The sequence below is a fragment of the Podarcis liolepis genome (genome assembly GCF_965112155.1).
Source record: "Podarcis liolepis genome assembly, chromosome: 1".
Taxonomy (NCBI): domain Eukaryota; kingdom Metazoa; phylum Chordata; class Lepidosauria; order Squamata; family Lacertidae; genus Podarcis; species Podarcis liolepis.
The window spans coordinates 95,514,178-95,535,333 of NC_139554.1; the positions used below are offsets into that span (position 1 = coordinate 95,514,178).

Consider the following 21,156-nt stretch of genomic DNA (forward strand, 5'->3'; position numbering starts at 1 on the left):
TTACATGCAGGGAAAGTCTCCAACTCACAGAGGGTTTGAAACCCCTCAGCTACCCTCACCTGGGTCAGAAGGCCAGGCAAAGCTGTTCATGGGATGTGGCCACTCTCACATGCTGACAACTTCTGGGAGCCGAAGTCGAAACAAAACAAAACAAAACAATTCCTTCCAGTAGCACCTTAGAGACCAACTAAGTTAGTTATTGGTATGAGCTTTTGTGTGCATGCACACTTTTTTATTTATATTATTTTGTTTCGACTACAGCAGACCAACACGGCTTCCTACCTGTAACTGGGAGCCGAGGGTGAGAGCTGAGTGCAGGGTGGGAACCAAAGATGGGCAAACTACCCCAGAAGGAGCAGGACGAGTGCCCCACCAGAGGTACCACCCTCCCCTAACACCCCATACAAATATTAGCTATATCATAGCGCCATTTACTAAATTTAGGGAGATCTGCCTCCTTAAAGCTGCAGCCTTAAACTCACCCCACCTCCCATCAAAGTCAAGCCTAACCCCTGCAGCTAAGTTTAGAATTTGCTCCAAAGGCAGAAACCACATTTCCTTTGCTACTTCCCCCCCCTCCCCCTTTTCTTCTTACTACAGCCCTCTCCCATTTCCCACCCGCCTTCCTCAAGCTCTCTTAATACTTCTGTCCTATTATTACTCTCCGCGGGCGTGATGCAGATGGGTCGGGGGAGAGGAGGGAGGAAGCGAGCGAGCGAGCGAGCGCGAGATAGAGAGAAAGAGAGAGAGGCGGCAGCAGAGGGTTTAGGCCGGCGAGCGGAACCCCGAGCGCATCGATGAAGGGGTGTCTCCTTTCGGCGGTCGACTCACTCCGGCCCAGGCGAGCGGGCTCTTGAGCCGAGTCAGCTGTGGGAGCGGAGCGGGCGGCGCTTGCCACCATCTTTGGCGGAGAGGGGCTGCGGTCGCGCGAGTGTCCGGCACACAGGTACTCCCTCCTTCCTTCTCTCCCTCTTTCCGCAAAACTCGGGCTTCTCCGGGCTGGGCATGGCAGGAGCGCGGGAGGGGAGCCCCGAAGAGGCGGGTGGGAACGGCTTAAACGGGGACGCTGGCGCCTCTCCCAGCAGCTCCCTGTCAAAGCGCCCCACCAGCCAGCGAGGACCCCGTCTCTCCCTTTTCGGTGCGGCGGCTCCCCGGCGGGCAGAAGGGAAGCAGACCTGTCCTTAGCGGTGCCCAAGTGCACTTTTATTTCTCCCTTTAAGCAGCGTTGCAAAAGGGGCTGCACACGCACACCCAGTCCGCTGCGTGTGTGGTCGGGGGCGAGGACAATCTGCTGCTGTCCCGCCGCACCCACTCACTTCCAGGGGGTCAGGGAGCAACCGGGGTTGGCGTCTGTGTGTGTGTGTGTGTGTGTGTGTGTGTGTGTGTGTGTGTGTGTTTAAAAATCTTCCTGCTGTACTTCCTTCTTGGCCGCGGAGCCTGCGTGGGCGGGAGGAGCGACGCTATTTCTCCCCCGGCTCAGCTTCCCGACCACCACCCTCCTCTCCTCTCGGTCGGTGGGTTAAATGCCCTCTCCTTTCTCTGAAGTGAAAAATCCTGCCTTCCCCTGTCCCACTTTCTCTCTCTTTTCATACAGTAAAGGAAGAGGTAGGATCCCCCACCCCACCCCCAGCTCTTTCCTCTCCTTCCCTGTAGTGAAATCTGTGGAATTCCCTGCCACTGGACTGCCTCTAGTTCTAGGTGGTTTGAAAATGGGGTTACACAGGTCGGCTAAGGACTGTTGGTCTTTATGGCTTCTACTTGGACACATTCCCAAGTTCAGAGATAATATGCTTCTGAATGACACAGCACCTGGGAAGCACCACCACCAAAGTATTGCCTTCCTGACTTGTTTGTCAGCTTTTCCCAAAGGTTGGCTGGTGCGCAGGAACAGGGTGCTGAGCTAGTCTGGCCTTCAGGCTGAACCAGCAGGGCTGTTCTTGTGTTGTGCTGTTTCCCCCCTAATTCTTGTTTGGGGAAGAGTTGTATGTAGCGCATGTGGTAAAACATCTGCTTTGTAGGTTCATTCTCCCCCAGTTCCAGGTAGGGCTGGGAAAGACCCCCCCCCCCTCTGAAATTCTGTAGAACCACTTTCAGGTGTGAGACAACTTCCAAAGTTATTTAGAGGCAGGGGTCTGGTTTTTTTTAATGCCTCTGTACCTCAGTAAATCTACTGCAAAACCTACAGTGGCACAGTACCAAAATGCCCCAAAATTATGATCATTGTTTTGTGACAATTTGCTTGATCCTAGTAAAAGTATTGCCCAACTTTGGATTCTGCAGTTGTTTTTCTTATGGGCCAGCATGGCTATATTTGTTACTCAGTAAATGCATATATCATCATATAACCTGACAGTGCTGTGTCAGCAATAAGAAGAACCTGGCTTAACTTGCACAGAATATGTTATGTATGCCAATATATAGACACCCAAATGGAATATATGAACGTAAGCAACTATCTTATAGTAGAATGGACCACAATTGGGCTTATAGCCTTTCCTCCTTCATGTGTGAAGGTCTGAAATGGCTCTGGTGCAAGCAGATGTTGAGGGTGAATCTTAATATGTATGCCTCTGTCCCTCTCCTAATTTAAGCTCACTTACTTTCTTGTGAATGTGTAAATAGGGCTATAATGGAATATGGGATGTACATGACTCCATGTTGGAAAGAAGCTGCACATTATCCTGTGTGCTGAATCAGGTGTATGGCTTCAGGAGGTGGTTTTTGTATAATTTCAGCATTCATCACTGAATGCAAACTAATATTTTTATGCATATAGGTGCTTTGTATCTTAAAAGTATAAACAGTTGTTGAATATCAACATTGACTTGCAGCTGTCTGTTTCCTTGGCAGGCATCAGCTTTTCTTTATTGGAGTAACACGTTTTATTTGTTATTGATGGATCTGAAGTACATGTGATTTAGGCAAACACAGGGGCAAAGTTTGTTTCAGTACAGCATTTGGAAGTGGCTCTTAGTGGCAGTGTCCTAGTTAGTAAACATTTCCAATCTGAAAAAAATAGCATCAAACTCTAGTAATTTTGATACTGAATTAAACAAAATTTAGAATTCCTCTCTAGTTCAAAGTGTATATGGTATTATTTCCCATTCAAAGAAAACTGGATGTTTATTTATGGATGAGCCATTTCCTAACATGCTGCCATACTCAGTATCCAGAGCTGAATATGGGGCTATGCAGATATAGGAGGCTTGATTCCTTACTGGCTAGAGTGTCCAGAAGAGCAAAACAAGTTTAGTCCCCACCACAATGGTAGCCAATTGTTTGTTTTCCTTTTTGTTATGCTCTGTCATAGCTGTGGGAAAAATATGGTGTTGCAGTAGAACAGTATGATGGTAGTTGCAGAACTTGCTCACACTTAGTATCTCAGTCACTGCCATTAGCGACACTACTGGGATCTTGAACATCTTTAACCTTCTAAAAGTAGATGCAGGGTTGCAAGAGATGAGAGCAATGGGTTTCTTAGCTCCTTCACTTAATAAACAAGCAAAGCAATAAAAGCAATACCCAAGTGCCAAGTTGATGAGGAAGAAAAGTGAACTTTCTGGTTTGACAGAGGTTCCTTTCCTTCTACTTGGGGTTTGGGGGTTATATTTGATTTGAAGAAACAGGTAGATGGGCATTGTGCCACCTGAAGCATTGGCTTGAATGCTAGATTGGAAGGTGGGCAGTGAGATTGGCAAGAACTCTCTCTTTGCAGGTCAAACTTGGCATGCCTTTTTCATAGCAGTGATTCATGATCATGTGTGTATGCAAATGTGTGGTGCTGCATCTTAATGTTTTAATGTTGTATTTTAATCTTGTTTTTTAAGTTGTATTTTAATCAACTTGTTTTTATTATTGGTTGTTAGCCGCCCTGAGCCCGGTCTTGGCTGGGGAGGGTGGGGTATAAATAATTTTATTATTATTATTATTAAGATCCATAAAGAATGGATTTTATTTAACCACAAAGTAAGTATCATAATTGTAAAAGCATGGTTGTGTAATGGTTAAAAAAGAGAGACTAAAATGTGATTGACGTTAATTTGAATGCTAAGAACTTCAGAACTAATGCCAAGTCTTCTTACTTATTTAGACATTTGACAACTAGTTATACCAGTAGTGTTACAGAGAACACTTTGATGCCACGACAGTAACATATCCAGGTAAGAATGAAACAATAGAGATTTACAAAATCAGTTCATATTGTCTGAGCATGTTACATTTTTAATATTCAACACAACACTTTCTTTAATGTAATTTGGGCAGATATAGCATGGTTTTAGCACTGAAGCTTGAGGCTTTGGGAAAGAGAACAATTCCTTTTAAATCGTTATAATAACATTCCGATGTTGCTGCTATGAAACCCTCCATCTGTATCTCTCTTAATTAGAAAGATAGTCAGTTATAGATGCAGTTTACACTGCCAGTTTACAAGTCAGACACTCAGAACTGGTGATGAAAAATATCCCTACTGGCTGAACACTTAGACTGCAATCCTCTACTTGCTTACCTGGTAGTAAGCACCACTGAACTCAGTTCCGAGTAGACATGTATAGAATTATGCTGTTAGGTTCATATAATATGAAATATTTGAAAGATATTTCAAATTCATATCTTTGCACAGAATGAATTTATTTACCTTGGTCCTTAAAAGACAAAATAGTGCCTTCTTTATTGTTGAACTTTCAGTGGACTATAGGTGGAACAAATAAATCCTTATGGACCAATATGTAGTTAACTACCTCGTCATTTTTCAGTAGCAAAGGTTTCTTTAAGTCTTGCAAGTATAGAAGGCTGCAGAATTGTTCAACCAGTTGCTATGGTGGTGCCGTGATTGTGTACATTATCCCTCTGTGAGGTCACCAAGGCATTATGAACAAGGATTACTGCCAAAAATGAGTCAGCTTTTCAAGGTTGTTGACCAACTTTATCAATATTTCATGTTTCATTAAATTAAGAATAGATGTTAAGATATGGATTCAAATTTGTTGAAAGTGAACGTACAGAATGGAGTTAAAACCTATGCAATTAGATGTGCTCGGACATGTTACCAGAATGTTTTTATGAGTGTTGATTTACAAAAATTGGCATGATTCATAACAAATAGTTACTAATTTGCTGTGTTTTATTATTTTACTTTATAAATGGTAAATATGCATTTCTTTGAACAGGGTTTTATTATAACGCAATGAATCTACTAGTGCAATAAAAGGAAAAAAGGATATGAAAATAAAGTGGCATGTCATAGGACTCTGGTTGAAGTCATTTTTTATTTCAGCGGTGAGCAAAAGACACTTGCAAGCTCAAGTGTGTCCAGTATTCTGCCATACAGAACATACTGTGTATTAATACATCCTGGATAATCTAATCCTGAAATGAAAGGGGGTGAAATACTTAACAGGTCAACATCTTATAAAGCATTACTAAGCAGCACAGTTGCTAAGGATTGGTTTTTCTTTTTTTCCCCCAGAAACATCACAAACCCATAGATAAAAAAATATGATCCTTGAGATATGTCTGTCAGTTCAAGAGGTGAGAAATATATTATCATGCCATGACTGTTTTTAAGAATGTGTTTTCACCATGCAATAGTTGTCTACATTAAAAAAAGGAAAAACGTGCATTAAAACCTGTGGCTCCCACCCCTCTAAAATGATGAGACCTGAAACTCAGTTTTATAGTTTCCTTTAGTCCTTTGATTCAGTTTTTATATAGGTACATTACTACACTACGCTATGTTTCACACAAGGTATATTTTATTCATTATCGGAAAATTATTTTGAGGTTCTCCTATGTTGTGGTTATACTTATCTCATGATTATTATTTTTAAAAAGCTGTGTCTGTCTTGGCAAACATCTGTAAAAAATTTTAAAGTATTAAAGATATAATACTTTGATAGCGCTCTGTCTTGCTGTCTCTGTCCAGCATGGTTTGTGGGCTTGACATGTTGCACTCTGGTGTCATTGTTGTTAAAAAGCTTCTGCTCTCCATTTCTGCCTGAACCAGGAATTTACACTCCATCTATGCTTCATTTCTGCTGCCCTTTACTGAGCTGCGGCTGCTGTATTATGACAGGTTATTTGTGTTGGGTATGCTTTGTTTTGTTTTGACTTTCATGCTTGTTTTACACAGAGCCAGCCTTCTACACACACTGCTGACTTTCTTAAGTGAAGGATGTGGGGAATACTTTGATTGTGGAACAGGTGTGTGCATTAGCTCAAATGGCAAACATAAAGCCTGGTGGCAAAGTTAAGAAAGCGTAGTCTCTTTATAGCCCTTGATACCCTTTATTTCTCTGTTTTTTTTCCAGGAGGCAGCCTTCACCTTAACATGATGCCATGAAACTTGTCAGAGTCCAGCTATTATTTTAACTTTAAAAGGTTACTGAGCAGGTATGGAAATTGTCCCATGTATAGCTGGTGATACTTAGCATCCTTATCCAAACACATTGTTATCAATGCAGTCAAACCTCGTTTTGCGGACAAGATCCGTTCCGGAGACCCGTCCGCAAGCTGAAAATGACGCACGTCGAAGTGCTGCATCTGCGCATGCGCAAGCGGCGAACCCGGAAGTAGCCCATTCCTTCTGGGTTTGCCACGGAAGTTCACTGAAGCAGACGCAAGTGGAGGCAGACGCAGAATGAGCTTTGACTGTATAATAAAGCAAACACGGATTAATTCCATTTCTTCTGTCAAACAAAACCCAAGATAGTTGTGACACAAACATAGGTGCTGGCTCCAATGGTGGTTGTTTTTTTGGGGGAGGGGCTAGGAATTACAACTAGCAGATTTATTATTTAAATGCTTATTTTGTCAGCTAGTTGACAAATCCCACTTTGTGACCTCATTCACATGACACAGTAAGCCAGATTATGGTTTGTAGTCATTTTGTCCCTGCCTGCTCTTTTTTATTCTCTCATTGTGCTGAGCTAGGTCAAGGTATGACTTAGCATGTCCAAACCAGTGATTGTGGTTAAGCTGTTTCCTTGCTAAACAGGAGCTGCAGCCAAGAACAAAGCCAGCCCAGTGTATTGTAACAGTTTAGTTTATAAATGTGACTTCAAAAGCCCACTTCCGTCAGTGATTCCATTGTTTTGCTATTGGCTGTAATCCTAGTATACTTACAAGGGCACAAGTAGCCCTCTCTTTTTCTGCTAAAGAAACACCTGCTCCCATGCTTACCTGCCTGTGTCTTTCTTCCAAGTGCCCCACACCATCAAAAGTGAAAACTGAAATCAGCTGATAGGGAGCGGTGCCTGAATCTTTCCTTTTTATGGTTTTTTTTAAAAAACACTCTGGGACCAGGGCCCAACTCCAGTGGCAAAACAACATTCCCATGGATTGACCCACGTTTTTAACAGAAACATTAGCTGAAAGAGTAATAGGTCAGTTGTAATAAACTGCTTCCTGTTTCGTTCCTGTGGATTGGTTATTAGTTGACATTTTAGCAGTGTCTTATTATTTGAGTTTGTGTCCCATCCAGATCTGGAGCACAAAGCCTGTTGCCCACATAGTTTTTAAAAAGTATTTATTTATTTATTTATTTATTGCTGCCATAGATTACAAATGGTGTGGATTTTTATCATGAACCGGATGAACCCACAGAGCAGTTCTCCCAGTCAGCGTAGGCGCATGGCTCTTGGAATTGTCATTCTTCTCCTTGTTGATGTGATATGGGTTGCTTCTTCTGAACTCACTTCGGTAAGTGTGTCTTGGGGCTCATCCACCCCTCTTTACCTTTGCTCTGCATTTCTAGGCACAGCTCCGGGATGTTTTACTTGAGAAAACCTGCTCTTTATTGCTGAATCAGAGCAAACAGCAATCTGTGGAAAATTCAAATTGCTGTTTGCTCCGATTCAGGGGTAAAGATCTGCTATTCCTGGGGAAAGTGGCAGGACAAAAAGATAAAACTTTCGAACACAAACCGGGAAAGCGCAGGCTTGTGGCTAGAAAGCGCGGGGCAAAAGATAAGTGTGGACCAACCCTTTGTGATGTCAGAGTGTATTCACCTTAATGTAGTAGGACAGCATGCTCAAGGGAGAGCAATTAACACTCACTCCATTAACTTTGTACAGTGATCTTAGTACTTGCTTGCTAGAAGCAGGTTGACCGGTTCTTGGTGAGCAGCTTTTCATACCTGACTAGCTACATTTCTGGTCCTGCCTGAAGCCTTTCCCAGCATTTATGCTGTCACGAATTATAATTAACTTCAATTAATCTTGCCAGTTCTGTTTCATAATTCCAAATCCCCTATAAGTATGACTTTTAAACAGCAAACTCTTCACAAAACACAGTCTTCCATAGATATGCTGGGGCCCCAATTTTTTGGGCAGGAATTCCTAAACTGGGAGAAGAATTTTAGCTTTCAGGGATTCCTATAATAATATGGAGCTGAATGAAAATGTTAGAATAGGTGACAGTGTAGAGATGAAGACATTCATAGATCCTTTTGATTGCATACAGAAATTGCTGCCTTAGGGTAGCAGTTCTCTCTATATGCTAAATCTCTGAAGGTGGGCTTAGCAAAGTTTATGGGGACATCCTTAGGATGTCTATATCCGTTACAATAAAGTGAAAATCGATACTCCTCTAGCAGGCTAGGGCAGCATACATGAGATTGTCTCATTTTTATCTTTACACCCACCTTACGATATAGTTTAGAGAGAAGTGAGAGGCTCAGGGTCCCTCACTGAGCTGTGTGTGGTAGTTTAAGCCCAGTAGTTTAAGCCCAGAATTGTCTAAGTTAGAGTCAATTCCCTAAAACCAGGGTGGGCAGCCTGTGACTCAGGGGCCATGTTTGCTTCCTGTCTTCATTTTGTGTAGCCCGCTACAGGCCAATTTTTCTTTCCCTCCGAGTTCCTTCCTTCATGCTTTGTTGGATCCTTATTTTCACTGGCTTTTAAAAATGGTTGGTCTCTGTGTCTATGTAGTTTCAGAACAGTTGGAAGGGATGTTAATCATTTGATGAAATAAAACTGGTGTGTTTTCTTTGCTTTGCTTCCCTCCCTGATTGTGTGGTTTGAAGAGCGCATCGCCAGGCTTCTCTCCCTTTTCTCTGCAGCCTGATGGAATGGCTGCCCGTAGGTGAAAACTGATTTTAGTTTCATCAGCCGCTGACAGCAGAACACATTGGTAGCGTTGTGCTGAGTCGGAAAGGATTTACTTTCAATTCCCACGTATATAGGAGGAAACCTACATATGTAGTTAAAACCCCATCAATCCTGTGAGGTTTACTTCTGAATAGACCAGTATAAATTTGTTATCTTCATCAGCTGCAGAGTGGAGGGAAAGAGGCGATTCCATCACACCTACTGAGCAAATAGCTGCCTTTTAGCCTACTTAGCTGTTCATTAGGCTACCTGAACTGTTTCCATCCTCATTTTGGTGCCTCCCATATCCCCTTTGTGTCCTGACTTTCAAATTGTAAGCCTAAGGGTAGGAGCATGTTTTACTGCTGATTTTCTTAAGTTAATTTGGGAGCATTTCGAGCTGTGATGGGGTGTGTTTGTAAATATTTTAAATAAATTTCTAGCCAGAGTAGTTGACCTCCAAGCAGCTTGTGAGTTCCTCCTGTTTTCAAAGGACTGTGGTCTTCCCTCCCTAGGTGAGGGGAACAACTACAAATGTTTTGTAGCTTTTCTGTATAAATCTGTATTTCAGATTTTGGGAGCAGGATAGTATTGCAAAGTCTGTCTCTCATTTAGCCTCTGATGCAGTCAGGTAGGTTGCAAGCTGCCATTCCTGCGCAGGACAACCCACTTCTCTTATGTCCCTCTGTACTTCCTCCCTTCCCAGGAGTTGATGCTCTTGACATCAGCTGCCCTGCAGAAGATTCCACCTCAGCTTTTTATACTATTTCTGCTTTCTATCTAACATAGGTAGCCATTGGAATGCCATCTTCTCAGGTCTGTCCTTGAATCTAACCCACAGCAGGTAAAAGTTGCAGGGGGCCAGAAGCCTCATACCAGAACACCATACTGCCATGTGCCAGAACAGCTTCCCACCCCCAGTTGTTGGCTCTCTTGGCTGGTGGTGTAGTGGGTAATCCTGAGATACACACCCAGGAACACTGCATCTCTTTTCTTCCTTTTCCAGGATATGTAGCTTTTTCTTGCTTGAACTACACCTCTGCTCTTCGTATGTCTGTCCACCGCAGGGGGCTAACTGGTGGACCTCCAGATGTTGTCGGACTCCACTTCAATCATCCACAGCCAGCATGGCTAATGTTCATAGTGGATGGGAACTAGTCCAGCAACATCCAGAGGACCATACAGTAGCCCTCCCATGGTCTGTGACGGTCAAGAAATTTGAAATAGTATCAAAGAGTTGATCAGTAAGACTATTCTGGACATATGACATGCCTTTCATTTAACCATCTTTCTTTTCCTTCCCTTTGCAGTATGTTTTCACTGTGTACAATAAGCCGTTCTTCAGTACATTTGCAAAAACATCCATGTTTGTTCTTTACCTCTTGGGATTTATTGTTTGGAAACCTTGGAGGCAGCAGTGCACACGTGGCCTTCGCGGCAAACATGCGGCTTTTGTAAGTGCCTATTTTCCATTTAATAATTTTGCCATCACTTTGGCTTCTGTAAATTACACAAAATCAAAGCTTATGTTGGAGAGGGAATCCTGCATAAACTAGCATAAGCTAAACCCCCAGATGTTCAGTGAGCAAAATAATGCTTTCATTAGTCTAACATTTCAAAGTGAATCATTGCATAAACAGAAGCAGTAATTGCATCAGTAATGCTTCTTAGTGGAATTGAAATGGAATAAATGATATAAAATTTAACATGTGCCTAGAATCAGTATTTGGACACGTGGGTTATATTTTTTGCTATGTTCTGCCAGTTTTGAAATGTTTTTATTAACCAATTTAAAAAGATGTCAGTAAATGTTTTTGGGGTTTTTTGAGATCTATGTCTCTTGAACTGGTCTACAAAGATTCAGCAGAGTTTTCTCTTTTGATAAAAGACAGTGGCAGTGGTGGTGGTGAATGAATTCTTTATCAGACCCATTTTTCATGCTTTCCAAATTGTATTTAAGAAGCTGGGAATTGGTTAGCTAATCCATGTTTCTCAACAAGACATAGCCAATTCATCACCCTTAGACTCTACTAGTGAGCTGGAAGCATTTCTACCTTGGCTGAAGAGTGCTTTCTTGATGAACAGAGAACAACACAGCACATGAATGTGGAAACCCATAGCAATAACACTGCAAATCCTTTGATCTCTGATCTCTGATGGAATAGTTGAGATCCCACACATTGACCGGGTTGGCACAACACACAGTAACCCAAACTATGGCTTGTCATGACCACACAAGCATGCCATCTTCCAGAGCAGAGATTATGCCCTCCTCCCTGTTCTCTTTTACTGCCACTCTGAGCTAATGGTTTGATATAGCATGTTGTCCAAAGCAGGACTCATTCTTAAGCTCTCTGCTAACCATAAGCTTTTGAAGATGGGAAAGGTTTTGAAGATGGGGAAATCACCTTCCTCCTCAAGTCTGTTTTTAACATTTTGGATTGGACAGGAAAGCTGGGAGCCCAGGAAAATGATAGATGCTGTGTTGTTTTCCTATTCCCCTCCACTTTGAGGGCTGATGGACAGAATAGTAAAGGGTACAGTTTGAAAGTTTTAGGTAAACAAGGACTTCAAAAGCCCTCTTCCTCAGTTCTGGCTTGTGGTTCCCAAATATTACTTATAAGGTCTGAGATTGCAGAGTGATCTTGTGAAAGTTTGACTACTTATAGTTAGCTCTTAAGTTGTTTGAAGAGGAACTGTTCAAACAAGAAACTTTAATGTTTTATAAAACTAGTTATTTTGTATAGTTGCTGGACTAAACTTAATTCAGGCTGCCAACTAATTCCTGGATAATCAAATGAATTTTTTTTATTTGTTTTTGACTAACCATAAGTTTGGCTGGTATTAAGCGTATTCCAGAAAATAGGCTATCTGGGGAAATCATACAGCTGGTGGTTGGCAGTCCGTTTAATCAAGAGAACCCTATCACACTGGTTTTGTAGAACTAACGTGTTTCTCTGGCCCTTTCTTGGAATAGGCTTCATGCCAGAATAGACTTGGCTTTGAAGCTGCAGCAGCTTGAAACTAGCCTAGCAGCAAGCCAAGGGGCAAGAATGGAGATGGATCTGTTTTTTCTTCACCAGTGGGCTAGTCTTCCTGAGTCCCATCTCACCTGAAGTTACGACAGTGTCATCAGTGTGAGCTCCCGTTGCTCTGTCCCAGCTCCTGCCAAACCTAGCAGTTCAAAAGCATGCCAGTGCAAGTAGATAAATAGGTACTGCTGCGGCGGGAAGGTAAACAACGTTTCCATGCGCTCTGGCTTCCATCACTGTGTTCCCGTTGCACCAGAAGTAGTTTAGTCATGCTGGCCACCTGACCCGGAAAGCTGTCTGTGGACAAACGCCGGCTTCCTCAGCCTGAAAGCAGGATGAGCGCCACAACCCCATAATCTCCTTTGACTGGACTTAACCGTCCAGGGGTCCTTCACCTTTCTTTTTTTTAACTTCAGTGTGGAATGTGTTGTTTTTACTCTACACATTCATTGTAATGTCTCAGCTGAATTTTAAATGTTTAGTTTGCAGATGCTGAAGGCTATTTTGCAGCCTGTACAACTGACAATACTGTAAATAGTTCTTTGGTAAGTTCTCTCTCATTTAAGTGATTGTAATGTTCTGTGCGGCAACAGTAGCAGACAGCAGGGTGGGACAGTAGGGTTCTTACCTGACTTCTCTGTAGATCCATTTGCACAGCACCAACCTCCCCACTGTCTTGTCCCTCCCACTCCTTCCCAGGAAGCAGCAGTGGCCTACCTCCCAGGAGGTCAGATAGGTCCTGCTGCCCCTCCCTACCATCTACTACTGTGTGGTAATAGCTATTCATGTCTTGTCTGTTTTTTATTAGTGCTGAAAATAAACACAGAGCTCTGAATAATGCCATTTTAAATAGGAACCGGATTAGGGAAAGTAAACGTATATGGCATGTGAGCAAAAATGAATCTTATTTACTAGGGAATGTTATGCTTGGCCCATGGAATTATTAAATACATGTGGTTCAAGCACTTCAGTCACTCAGTTATAGTTAAACATTGTTTGCCTAAAATGCCATCATGTAATGCAAGATAAAGATATACACACACAGCCTTATTTTTTCAATATGAAGAATCTGCGGCAGGTATAAAAAGCAGTGAAGTGCCCAGGTGGAAGATTTCTATGGCCATGTTGCATTATCTTAATTTGTCTGCAACTGTAGCCTGTATTGTATAGACACTCTCTCATTAAGTTGTGGCTGAATATCCAAAACAGTAGAATCTATAAGGCCATCTTCAAAACACATAGTTAAGCATATTATCTGTCCTTCCCTGGAAACTCATTAGCGACAATCAATAAGGAGCAAAAAAAAGGCAAAGTTGAAATACTTGCGCCGGGCAGACATCTTCAGGTGCCCTGAAGCAGAGCGCCCCGCGCGCTGGGCAGACATCCACAGCGTGGGGAGCCCTGCAGGAGTTCCCGCGGGGCTCCCCACGCTGCAGATAGCAGCCTGCCACCCGGCGTGCAGGGTGCCCTGAAGCAGAGCACCCCGCGCGCCGGGCAGACATCAGCCAGCCCCACAAGCTCGGGGGACAGCGGGAAGGCGCAGCGCCTTCATCCCGCTGTTCCCCGACCTGGTTTTTTTTTTTGGGGGGGAAATAAAGGGGAAAAAATCCCCCCCAAAAAAACTAGGTGCGTCCTATGGGACGGAGCATCCTATGGGACGAAAAATACGGTACCTAAAAAAACAAACCACCAATTAGAGTTAAAGCCGTTAATCCATGAATCCAAGGGAATGTGGTACTCTGCTACTGGAAATATCAGAACAAGTATTTGAATTCTCCCACATATTTCATTTAAAGAAGGAGGGATACACAATAGGATGTTTTATTTACCTTAAATGGTGAGATGCAGCTCATTTTCTTCTCATCATATGTTCCTTCTTGCTCTTTTTGGTTAACAGTTTTATCGCAAGTTAGCAACTTGTGCACATTTACCTTTCAGTTGGTCCAGCTGTTTTGTACATTGTTTTGTATTTGTATATTGTAGTATACATTAAATCAGTTTATGTCCGCATGTACTCAGTAAGCATACATAGGATTACACTGTTAGTAAATTTTATTTTTGGGGTTTTTTGTATAATTATTTGGGTGTGTGTTTTTTATAACTTATGATAACTTGGAACTCATTATGTTGCATTTCAGAGTGAACCATTATACGTTCCTGTAAAGTTTCATGACTTGCCAAGTGAAAAATGTAGCAACACTAACAGTGACACTGAAAAAAGTAAGTAAATGCTTCAAAATGTCAAAATATAGTTTTCTGTATCAACTTATAAATATTTATGTCATGTTGAAAGTATGAAAGCAATGTTTCCTGTGTTACCTAAAAACCTGTGTGCCCACATGGCCTGAAGTACAGTATTTTCTAAATATGGTAACAGGTAAAGATGCTCAGTAGTAAAATAGAGATAATCTGTTAAGATGCTTTTTTACTTTTAATTTTTTAAAATATCGGAGAATTGACAATTACATCAATTTTTGGACTTCATGCAGAAGGCAAATGCTAAAATGAACAATTGACGAACACTGCATTGGAGAAGGGAGCATATCCCAAGTTTAATTTTTTTTTGGTGTGATTTCACAAATTCAGTGGAATTTTCAAAATTCAGTGGAATTTTGAAAAAATATAGCACATTATAATTTTGGGAAACTGAAACTTAGCAAATACAGCTTGCTATTTTTGCATGTTAGCACAAATTGGCTGCATGTTATGGTAAGCCATAGTTAATAGCTTTTCATAAACCCACAGAAGGCTTCCACTTCACTTCTCCCCTCTAGCTAATGGCAGAAACATACCACAATCCCCGATTTAGCGCTATGTCTGAACTGGTGGTTGTGGTTTGTTTCACTCAAATCAAAGTTTGCTCTTGGTTAACATTCATAGCTTGCTTGAGCAAAACAAATCCCCCACTTGGACATCACACGATGATTGGCCATCATGTGCAAGGTGGGCCTCTTTCTCTTTGTTGCACAATTTGATCTTGTATTTATTACAAGGTGGCCAAACCATTGTAATGTGAACATCCTACGACATGACAGGTTTAGCCAATTGCTGCCAGAGGCATTACTGCAGCCTCAAAATACAATAGTGTGTTCTAATATAGATTCTATATGTGCCCCCTAGTGTATGTATTGCAATGTGGAATTAGTCCTGAGATTATGTTGGTTCCTTTTACATGCATTGATCTGTATGTGATGAATGAAAGTTGAACAACACAGTTCAGTTGAGGCCTGGGAAATCATCTTTGCTGTAGATCAGTGTCTCTAAGAAACAAGTACATGGGCCTAGAAATAGACTAACAGGATTTTGTAACCAATGGCTGTTCTAAGCCTTTGGTTGGTTTTACCACAAGATGGTGTACTAGCCATACTTAAACTAGCTTAAAGACAAAGTTGTAATATTAAATACTTAACTTTGCCCTTCTTCTGAGAACATGTTTATGGAAGGCATCTTCCATAAAAGAAGCAGCTGCACCCAAAGTGAGGAAGCCTGGCCCGTTCCTTAAATACAGTGAATATGTTTAATGGCGATAGAAACTCTTAAAGCCACAATTTTCAATTACATCTCTTCTTTTGCGCCAAATGGATAGTCCATGTTCCTGACACACACAAACCATTTTGCTCTCACAAAACTAACTGTGCAAGTAGTTAAACATGGGTTCATACTCTGAATTGCAATTTGGGAGTCTTGGCCTTATCTTGAGGATTATTATTTTTGTTCCAGTCTGCTACGTATAATAATGACCTGCACCACTCTTTTCCCCCCTAAAGCTCCCAAAAAGCCTCGTGTAAGGTTCAGTAATATTATGGAGATTCGACAACTCCCATCAAGCCATGCATTGGAAGCAAAGCTGTCTCGTATGTCTTATCCAACAGTTAAGGAACAGGATTCAATATTAAAAGCTGTAGGGAAGCTTACCGCATCTCAAGTAGCCAAAATCAGCTTTTTCTTTTGCTTTGTGGTATGTCACCTATTCTTTATTAAGTATTGTTTTTAAATATATATTATTGGGAAGTTGGTTATTTTGTATTCTTTTTGCCCTATTATTTATATTTTCCTTTTTGAAGGCTTGACTAAAAATAGAATGGATCATTTTGGGTGTTGAGCTAGTCATTATATTTTGTTCATGCCAGTTAGAGAAAGGGATGATCTTTGGGGGCTGTCTGCTCATTAATTAATTGCTTATAACTGATTGACTTTAATTGTGGTTGTTTACAAAAGACTTCACCACAGGTGACTTATTGCAGGTGAGAGAGTTTACAATTTAATAAGCAGAAGTTGTCATTCATCATTAAAAGTAAAGGCTATCTTAAGCGTTTTCATTCTCTGTTGCAATAATTCACCCGAATGAAAAGAGCTTCAAAAAATGTGATTTTCACTTTCAGTTCCATTTACCAACCCTGATTAAAATTGGCCGCCACCAATCTGGCAGATTAAAGTTCCAGCTATAATAATTTATCTCTAGCCACATTTTGAAATAAAATAAAAATCTACTGCATCTTACATTCTAGATGATGGTTTTGAATTTAAAGATAAAAGAGACATTGAAGTATTTTCCATTTCACCACTAGCACAGCAGTGTTAAAAATTATTAGCATTATAGATAGGTGGGACAGACTCCTGTGACCTTTTAGATCTAAAGCAGTGTTGCATTTAGTTTCGAAGTGTATTAGACATTTATATGTACATTTAGTTGATTTTAGTATTTATATATATTATTTAGAATTAGGATGTATATTTGCAGACTTGATTTGTTGTTACTTAACTTATTTCATATGACTGTATCTGGTAAAGTTGGGAAATATGTCTAGCAGTTTCCAAAGAGGAACTTGAGAGCCATGGGACAATCATTTCTTTCATTATTTTCAACAAATAGCATGTGATGTGATATGTATGCAGTGTTTCTTTTGAACTACGGAGAAATATAGTGGCCCCAATCCTGATAAAGTTAGTAGCCCTTAATTTAAACATGGCTTAATTTGTCCCATGAGACTTAAGTCCAATTGAAACGAATGAACTTTGAGCATAATTTTCTCTTTCAAGTTTGGAACTAATATGTTGGTATTTTGATAGTTCCAAGCATTTTATATGTCCATTATGTTCAAGGTGTTTTCAAAGCAACAACTAAGTGTCTGAAAGCATGTGAACAATCATTGTTACTTCTAGAATGTTTATCTACTTTTCTTAGCAGCTGCAAACCATTACGACAAAATTCGACATCGTATGAGCAGTTCTTCGCTTGTGCAACAGAGCTTCCTCTCCTCCACCCACGCCTTCCATCTGCTCCGGAGGATTGGGGATCCTCTGGAGTAGATTTAGGAGGATGGAGTGAAATGTGAATTCCCATTGCATGAGCGGAAGTCTGTCCTGCTTGTGCACACACCATTGGATTTCACACTTGGTATATAAATAACCCAAATTATTTTTTCATCTAACTGCCTAAGCCTTTCATTTCCTCTTAATATAAATTGAATCCCTCCTACCTCCCAAGCATGCTCTCACTATATATGCAAAGACCTGATTAACCTTTTGGGTTTATTTTTAATGGTTTGTGAGTTTCTTCTAACTTTTTAAAACTAACACATGTTGTTTAATCTCCTAGTGGTTCTTGGCAAACTTCTCTTATCAAGAAGCGCTTTCGGACACCCAAGTGGCCATCGTTAATATTCTGTCTTCAACATCTGGTAAGAAATGAAACTTATAGAAAAGACTGTTGATACACTTAATTTTAGCAACTACAATTCAATAAGCTTGATCCAACTCATTGCATGTTTTAAGAAGGACATTATTCTATATTTTTGGTTGCAAAACTATACCTGATAATTTTCTTTCTTTCTTTCTTTCTTTCTTTCTCCCCCCGCCCCGAACTTCAAGTGTCTTTTTCTGTTAAAAAAACAACCATGTCCCATGCTCAAATTGTATTTCTACAAGCCAAGAGCAAGTAAACAGAATTTCCTCTAGCAATTTATTTCATTGGCATTCTTTAAAAGATGCCCTGAATGTTTTCTAGAAAGTTGGGATGCACATTTTGATAACAACGAATCATTTTTAAAATGCTGAGTAGGAGGGGATTCTGGTTATGTTCTGAACAGTCCCCCACCCGCTGGTAACTCAGTATTGGCTCAGCGTGAAAAGGCAACATGAACAAAGGACTCCGATAACACATAATCTTTATTGTACATGAACCTAGTAAGAGCTAAAGGATTAAATACTTATTAGAGAAACCACTTCATGTAGTCATGCAATCTGTATGCTAAATAATTAATTGTGCTAATAGGGAAAGTCTTACTAAATAAAACTTTGAAACAAAGTGCTTTCCAACTTAAGTTGGTTTTGCGGAGTCTCCTCTGAGAATAATATTGGTTATTGCCATTGTGTTAGACCCAGGCTACTACCGCTGCGGTCTGAACCATGTCTACTCAGAAGTTAGTTCTCTTTAATTTAGTGGTGCTTACTCCTGAGTATAAGGAGCTAGGGCTGCAGTCCTAACCTCACTTACCTGGAACTAAGCCCCATTTAATTTAGTAGGACTTACTTCTGAGTACACGTGGTTAATAACATTCATTCATTCATTCATTGAATTTATATACCACCGTATACCCGGAGGTCTCAGGGCAGTTCACAATAAAAATCACAATATATAACATCAAAAATAAAAATAATCCAGTAACACCCCCCCCCAAAAGAGCCTCCTTTTAAAAAGGTATAGGATGTAAGTTAGTAACTGCTAGATTCCACCGAAACTAATGAAACTTCAGTTGGTTAACTTTTCTACATTTATTTCAGTGGGGCCTAAGTGAGACTAACTTACTTTGGATCCCAATCAATTTTCTTCAACATGTTTTTCAGCGTGTTTTCATCTGGTAAAGTGGTTACAGTATTTCTTTGTATTGTGTATTCAATGTTTCCCCCCCACAAATCTTAAATTCTTTCTTTTCACAGGATTATTTACCTTAATCCTAGCTGCAGTGTTTCCAAGTAACAGTGGTGATAGGTTTACCCTTTCAAAATTGTTAGCTGTCATTTTAAGGTAAGAATATAGACTCCTTAATCTCCAATTTTCTTCTCTCCTACAGGCTTGAATTTTCTTACATTCTTCTAGATAGCTGGATTTAGTAGTGCAGGTTTTGTCACTATTTTTAGGTGCAGCAGATCTTGAACAGCTGTAGGGGAAATACGTTTGCAGAATACCTGCTCAAATGTTGCTCCTGTTCTGAAAGTTGGTCTGCCAATAATTGCTCATAGCCCCATTTTGCAACATGTGACACAGGATTAGAATTGTCACTGAGTCCTAACCTGAGCTGCTTTGTGTTACTATGGCCAGGTGAACCTTGTTAAATCAGATGACTGTGTGAAATTATCTAATATTAACTTTTCCATAGGGCATTTGGATTGTCTAGTGTACTTAGTTATGAAAATGTTCACATATTAAAATAGCTTATACTCCATCCTAAGGGCTTCTCTACACATTCAGATATATGTGTATACTTTCTATAAACAAGAAATATAAGAAAATTATATTTGTTTTTGATTATCTGAACCATTATGATGCTTTGCTTTTCAAAGCATTGTTAATCCTGGTTTATATAATTCTGAGTGACATAGCAAAGAAGGAATACAAAATACTAATATACTTATCTCATAATTATAGATAGGCAATATTTTTAAGTGATTTTCCACACAAAATGTCTTACTAAACTCAGCTTGAACTATAATACTTTATTTCTCAAATAGCATTGGAGGCGTTGTCCTTGTGAATCTGTCTGGGTCTGAGAAATCTGCTGGAAGAGATACAATAGGTACATTTCCCAAAAAATCTCATTATTGTTTATTGAAATATCTGAGTAGACATTACTGTACATTCTTGAGTACATACAATAATTTTTTTATCGTAATATCATGTATGGATTGCAGTTGTAGAAGAAGCACTTTCTTTATAAAATAATTTAGATCAGTGGTGGCCAAACTTGGCCCTCCAGCTGTTTTGAGACTACAACGCCCATCATCCCTAGCTAACAGGACCAGTGGTCAGGGATGGTTGGAACTGTAGTTCCAAAACAGCTGGAGTGCCAAGTTTGGCCACCACTGCTTTAGATGATATCCACTGTCCTCCAAGGGAATGTCTCTGAATGGAATGGGAATTCTCCTTCTCCCATCTTTAGTCCCTTGCATCCTCTCTATTCTAGATTATTTTGGGGAGCGCTCTAGAACAGATGGTGTGGGGCCACATAGGGAACTGTAGTCAGAAGTAGAGGAAGATCCATTCTGCTCAGAATTAGATTAGGCTGTCACCCTTTTATGTTGTTTTGCAATGCTTTCCCTTTTTGCTTCATTTGGTTTGTTTGTTTGTTTGTTTGAGTATAAATGAAACATCTTAAAAGCATGTCAACTTGTAAGAAATTCAGTCCATAGTATAGCGATTAATACTTTTATTTTAACACAAGTTGTGTGGCTTTCTTCTCCCCACCCCCAATCTACAGGGTCCTTGTGGTCTCTTGTGGGAGCTATGCTTTATGCAATCTACATAGTCATGATAAAACGAAAAGTAGACAGAGAAGACAAACTTGATATACCAATGTTTTTTGGTAAGAACAGAACTTGAAACAATACTATTTTCTGTTGCCAAGTCTTGCTCACTAGGATCCAGTTTTGTAAAAATGTACAGGCAGCAACCATTTTAGGCACATCCACTTGATGCGCAATCACTGATGCGCAGGTCCTTTTGGACCTGGAAGAGGGCAGAATTGTCACTGCCTTTTCCTTTAAGAAACCTTAAGGGCAAATGTAGACAGGATATTGAATTGTGTGAATTTTCATGAAATGCTTATACAGCTCCTGTAGACCAGGTACAGTCTTAGGATGTCTTTTCTGCCCATAGTAGGATACCCTACCCATAAGTATCTCCTCTTGTTCTAGCACACACTGCTAATGATGTGCTTTAATCAAACAGTGAGGGTATACCTATTTTAATAAATAAAGTATCTAATTCCAGGTTAGAGGACTATCCTAGCAATACTGCTTATTAATTTTTTAATAAATTA

General features: G+C 40.5%; 1 protein-coding gene across 6 annotated transcripts in view; it reads left to right on the forward strand.

Annotated features, from left to right (window-relative positions):
• The first annotated feature begins 661 nt into the window (after positions 1 to 661).
• SLC35F5 (solute carrier family 35 member F5) overlaps positions 662 to 21,156 on the forward strand; it is a 31,389-nt gene continuing 10,894 nt past the window's right edge. Inside the window, exons 1-14 of one of the 6 annotated variants that reach the window (XM_083490628.1) lie at positions 662 to 946; positions 4,091 to 4,160; positions 5,468 to 5,529; positions 6,131 to 6,201; positions 6,309 to 6,390; positions 7,557 to 7,698; positions 10,397 to 10,540; positions 12,601 to 12,663; positions 14,257 to 14,338; positions 15,886 to 16,076; positions 17,718 to 17,799; positions 19,058 to 19,145; positions 19,850 to 19,914; positions 20,596 to 20,700. In XM_083490628.1, the coding sequence (XP_083346754.1) occupies positions 7,564 to 7,698; positions 10,397 to 10,540; positions 12,601 to 12,663; positions 14,257 to 14,338; positions 15,886 to 16,076; positions 17,718 to 17,799; positions 19,058 to 19,145; positions 19,850 to 19,914; positions 20,596 to 20,700 (955 nt within the window). In that variant the 5' untranslated portion in view covers positions 662 to 946; positions 4,091 to 4,160; positions 5,468 to 5,529; ... (1 more) ...; positions 6,309 to 6,390; positions 7,557 to 7,563. Of the gene's footprint in view, positions 947 to 4,090; positions 4,161 to 4,832; positions 4,911 to 5,467; positions 5,530 to 6,130; positions 6,202 to 6,308; positions 6,391 to 7,556; positions 7,699 to 10,396; positions 10,541 to 12,600; positions 12,664 to 14,256; positions 14,339 to 15,885; positions 16,077 to 17,717; positions 17,800 to 19,057; positions 19,146 to 19,849; positions 19,915 to 20,595; positions 20,701 to 21,156 lie in introns of those variants that run through there. The other 5 variants (XR_014522670.1, XM_083490630.1, XR_014522671.1 and 2 more) reach the window with 5 other exon arrangements.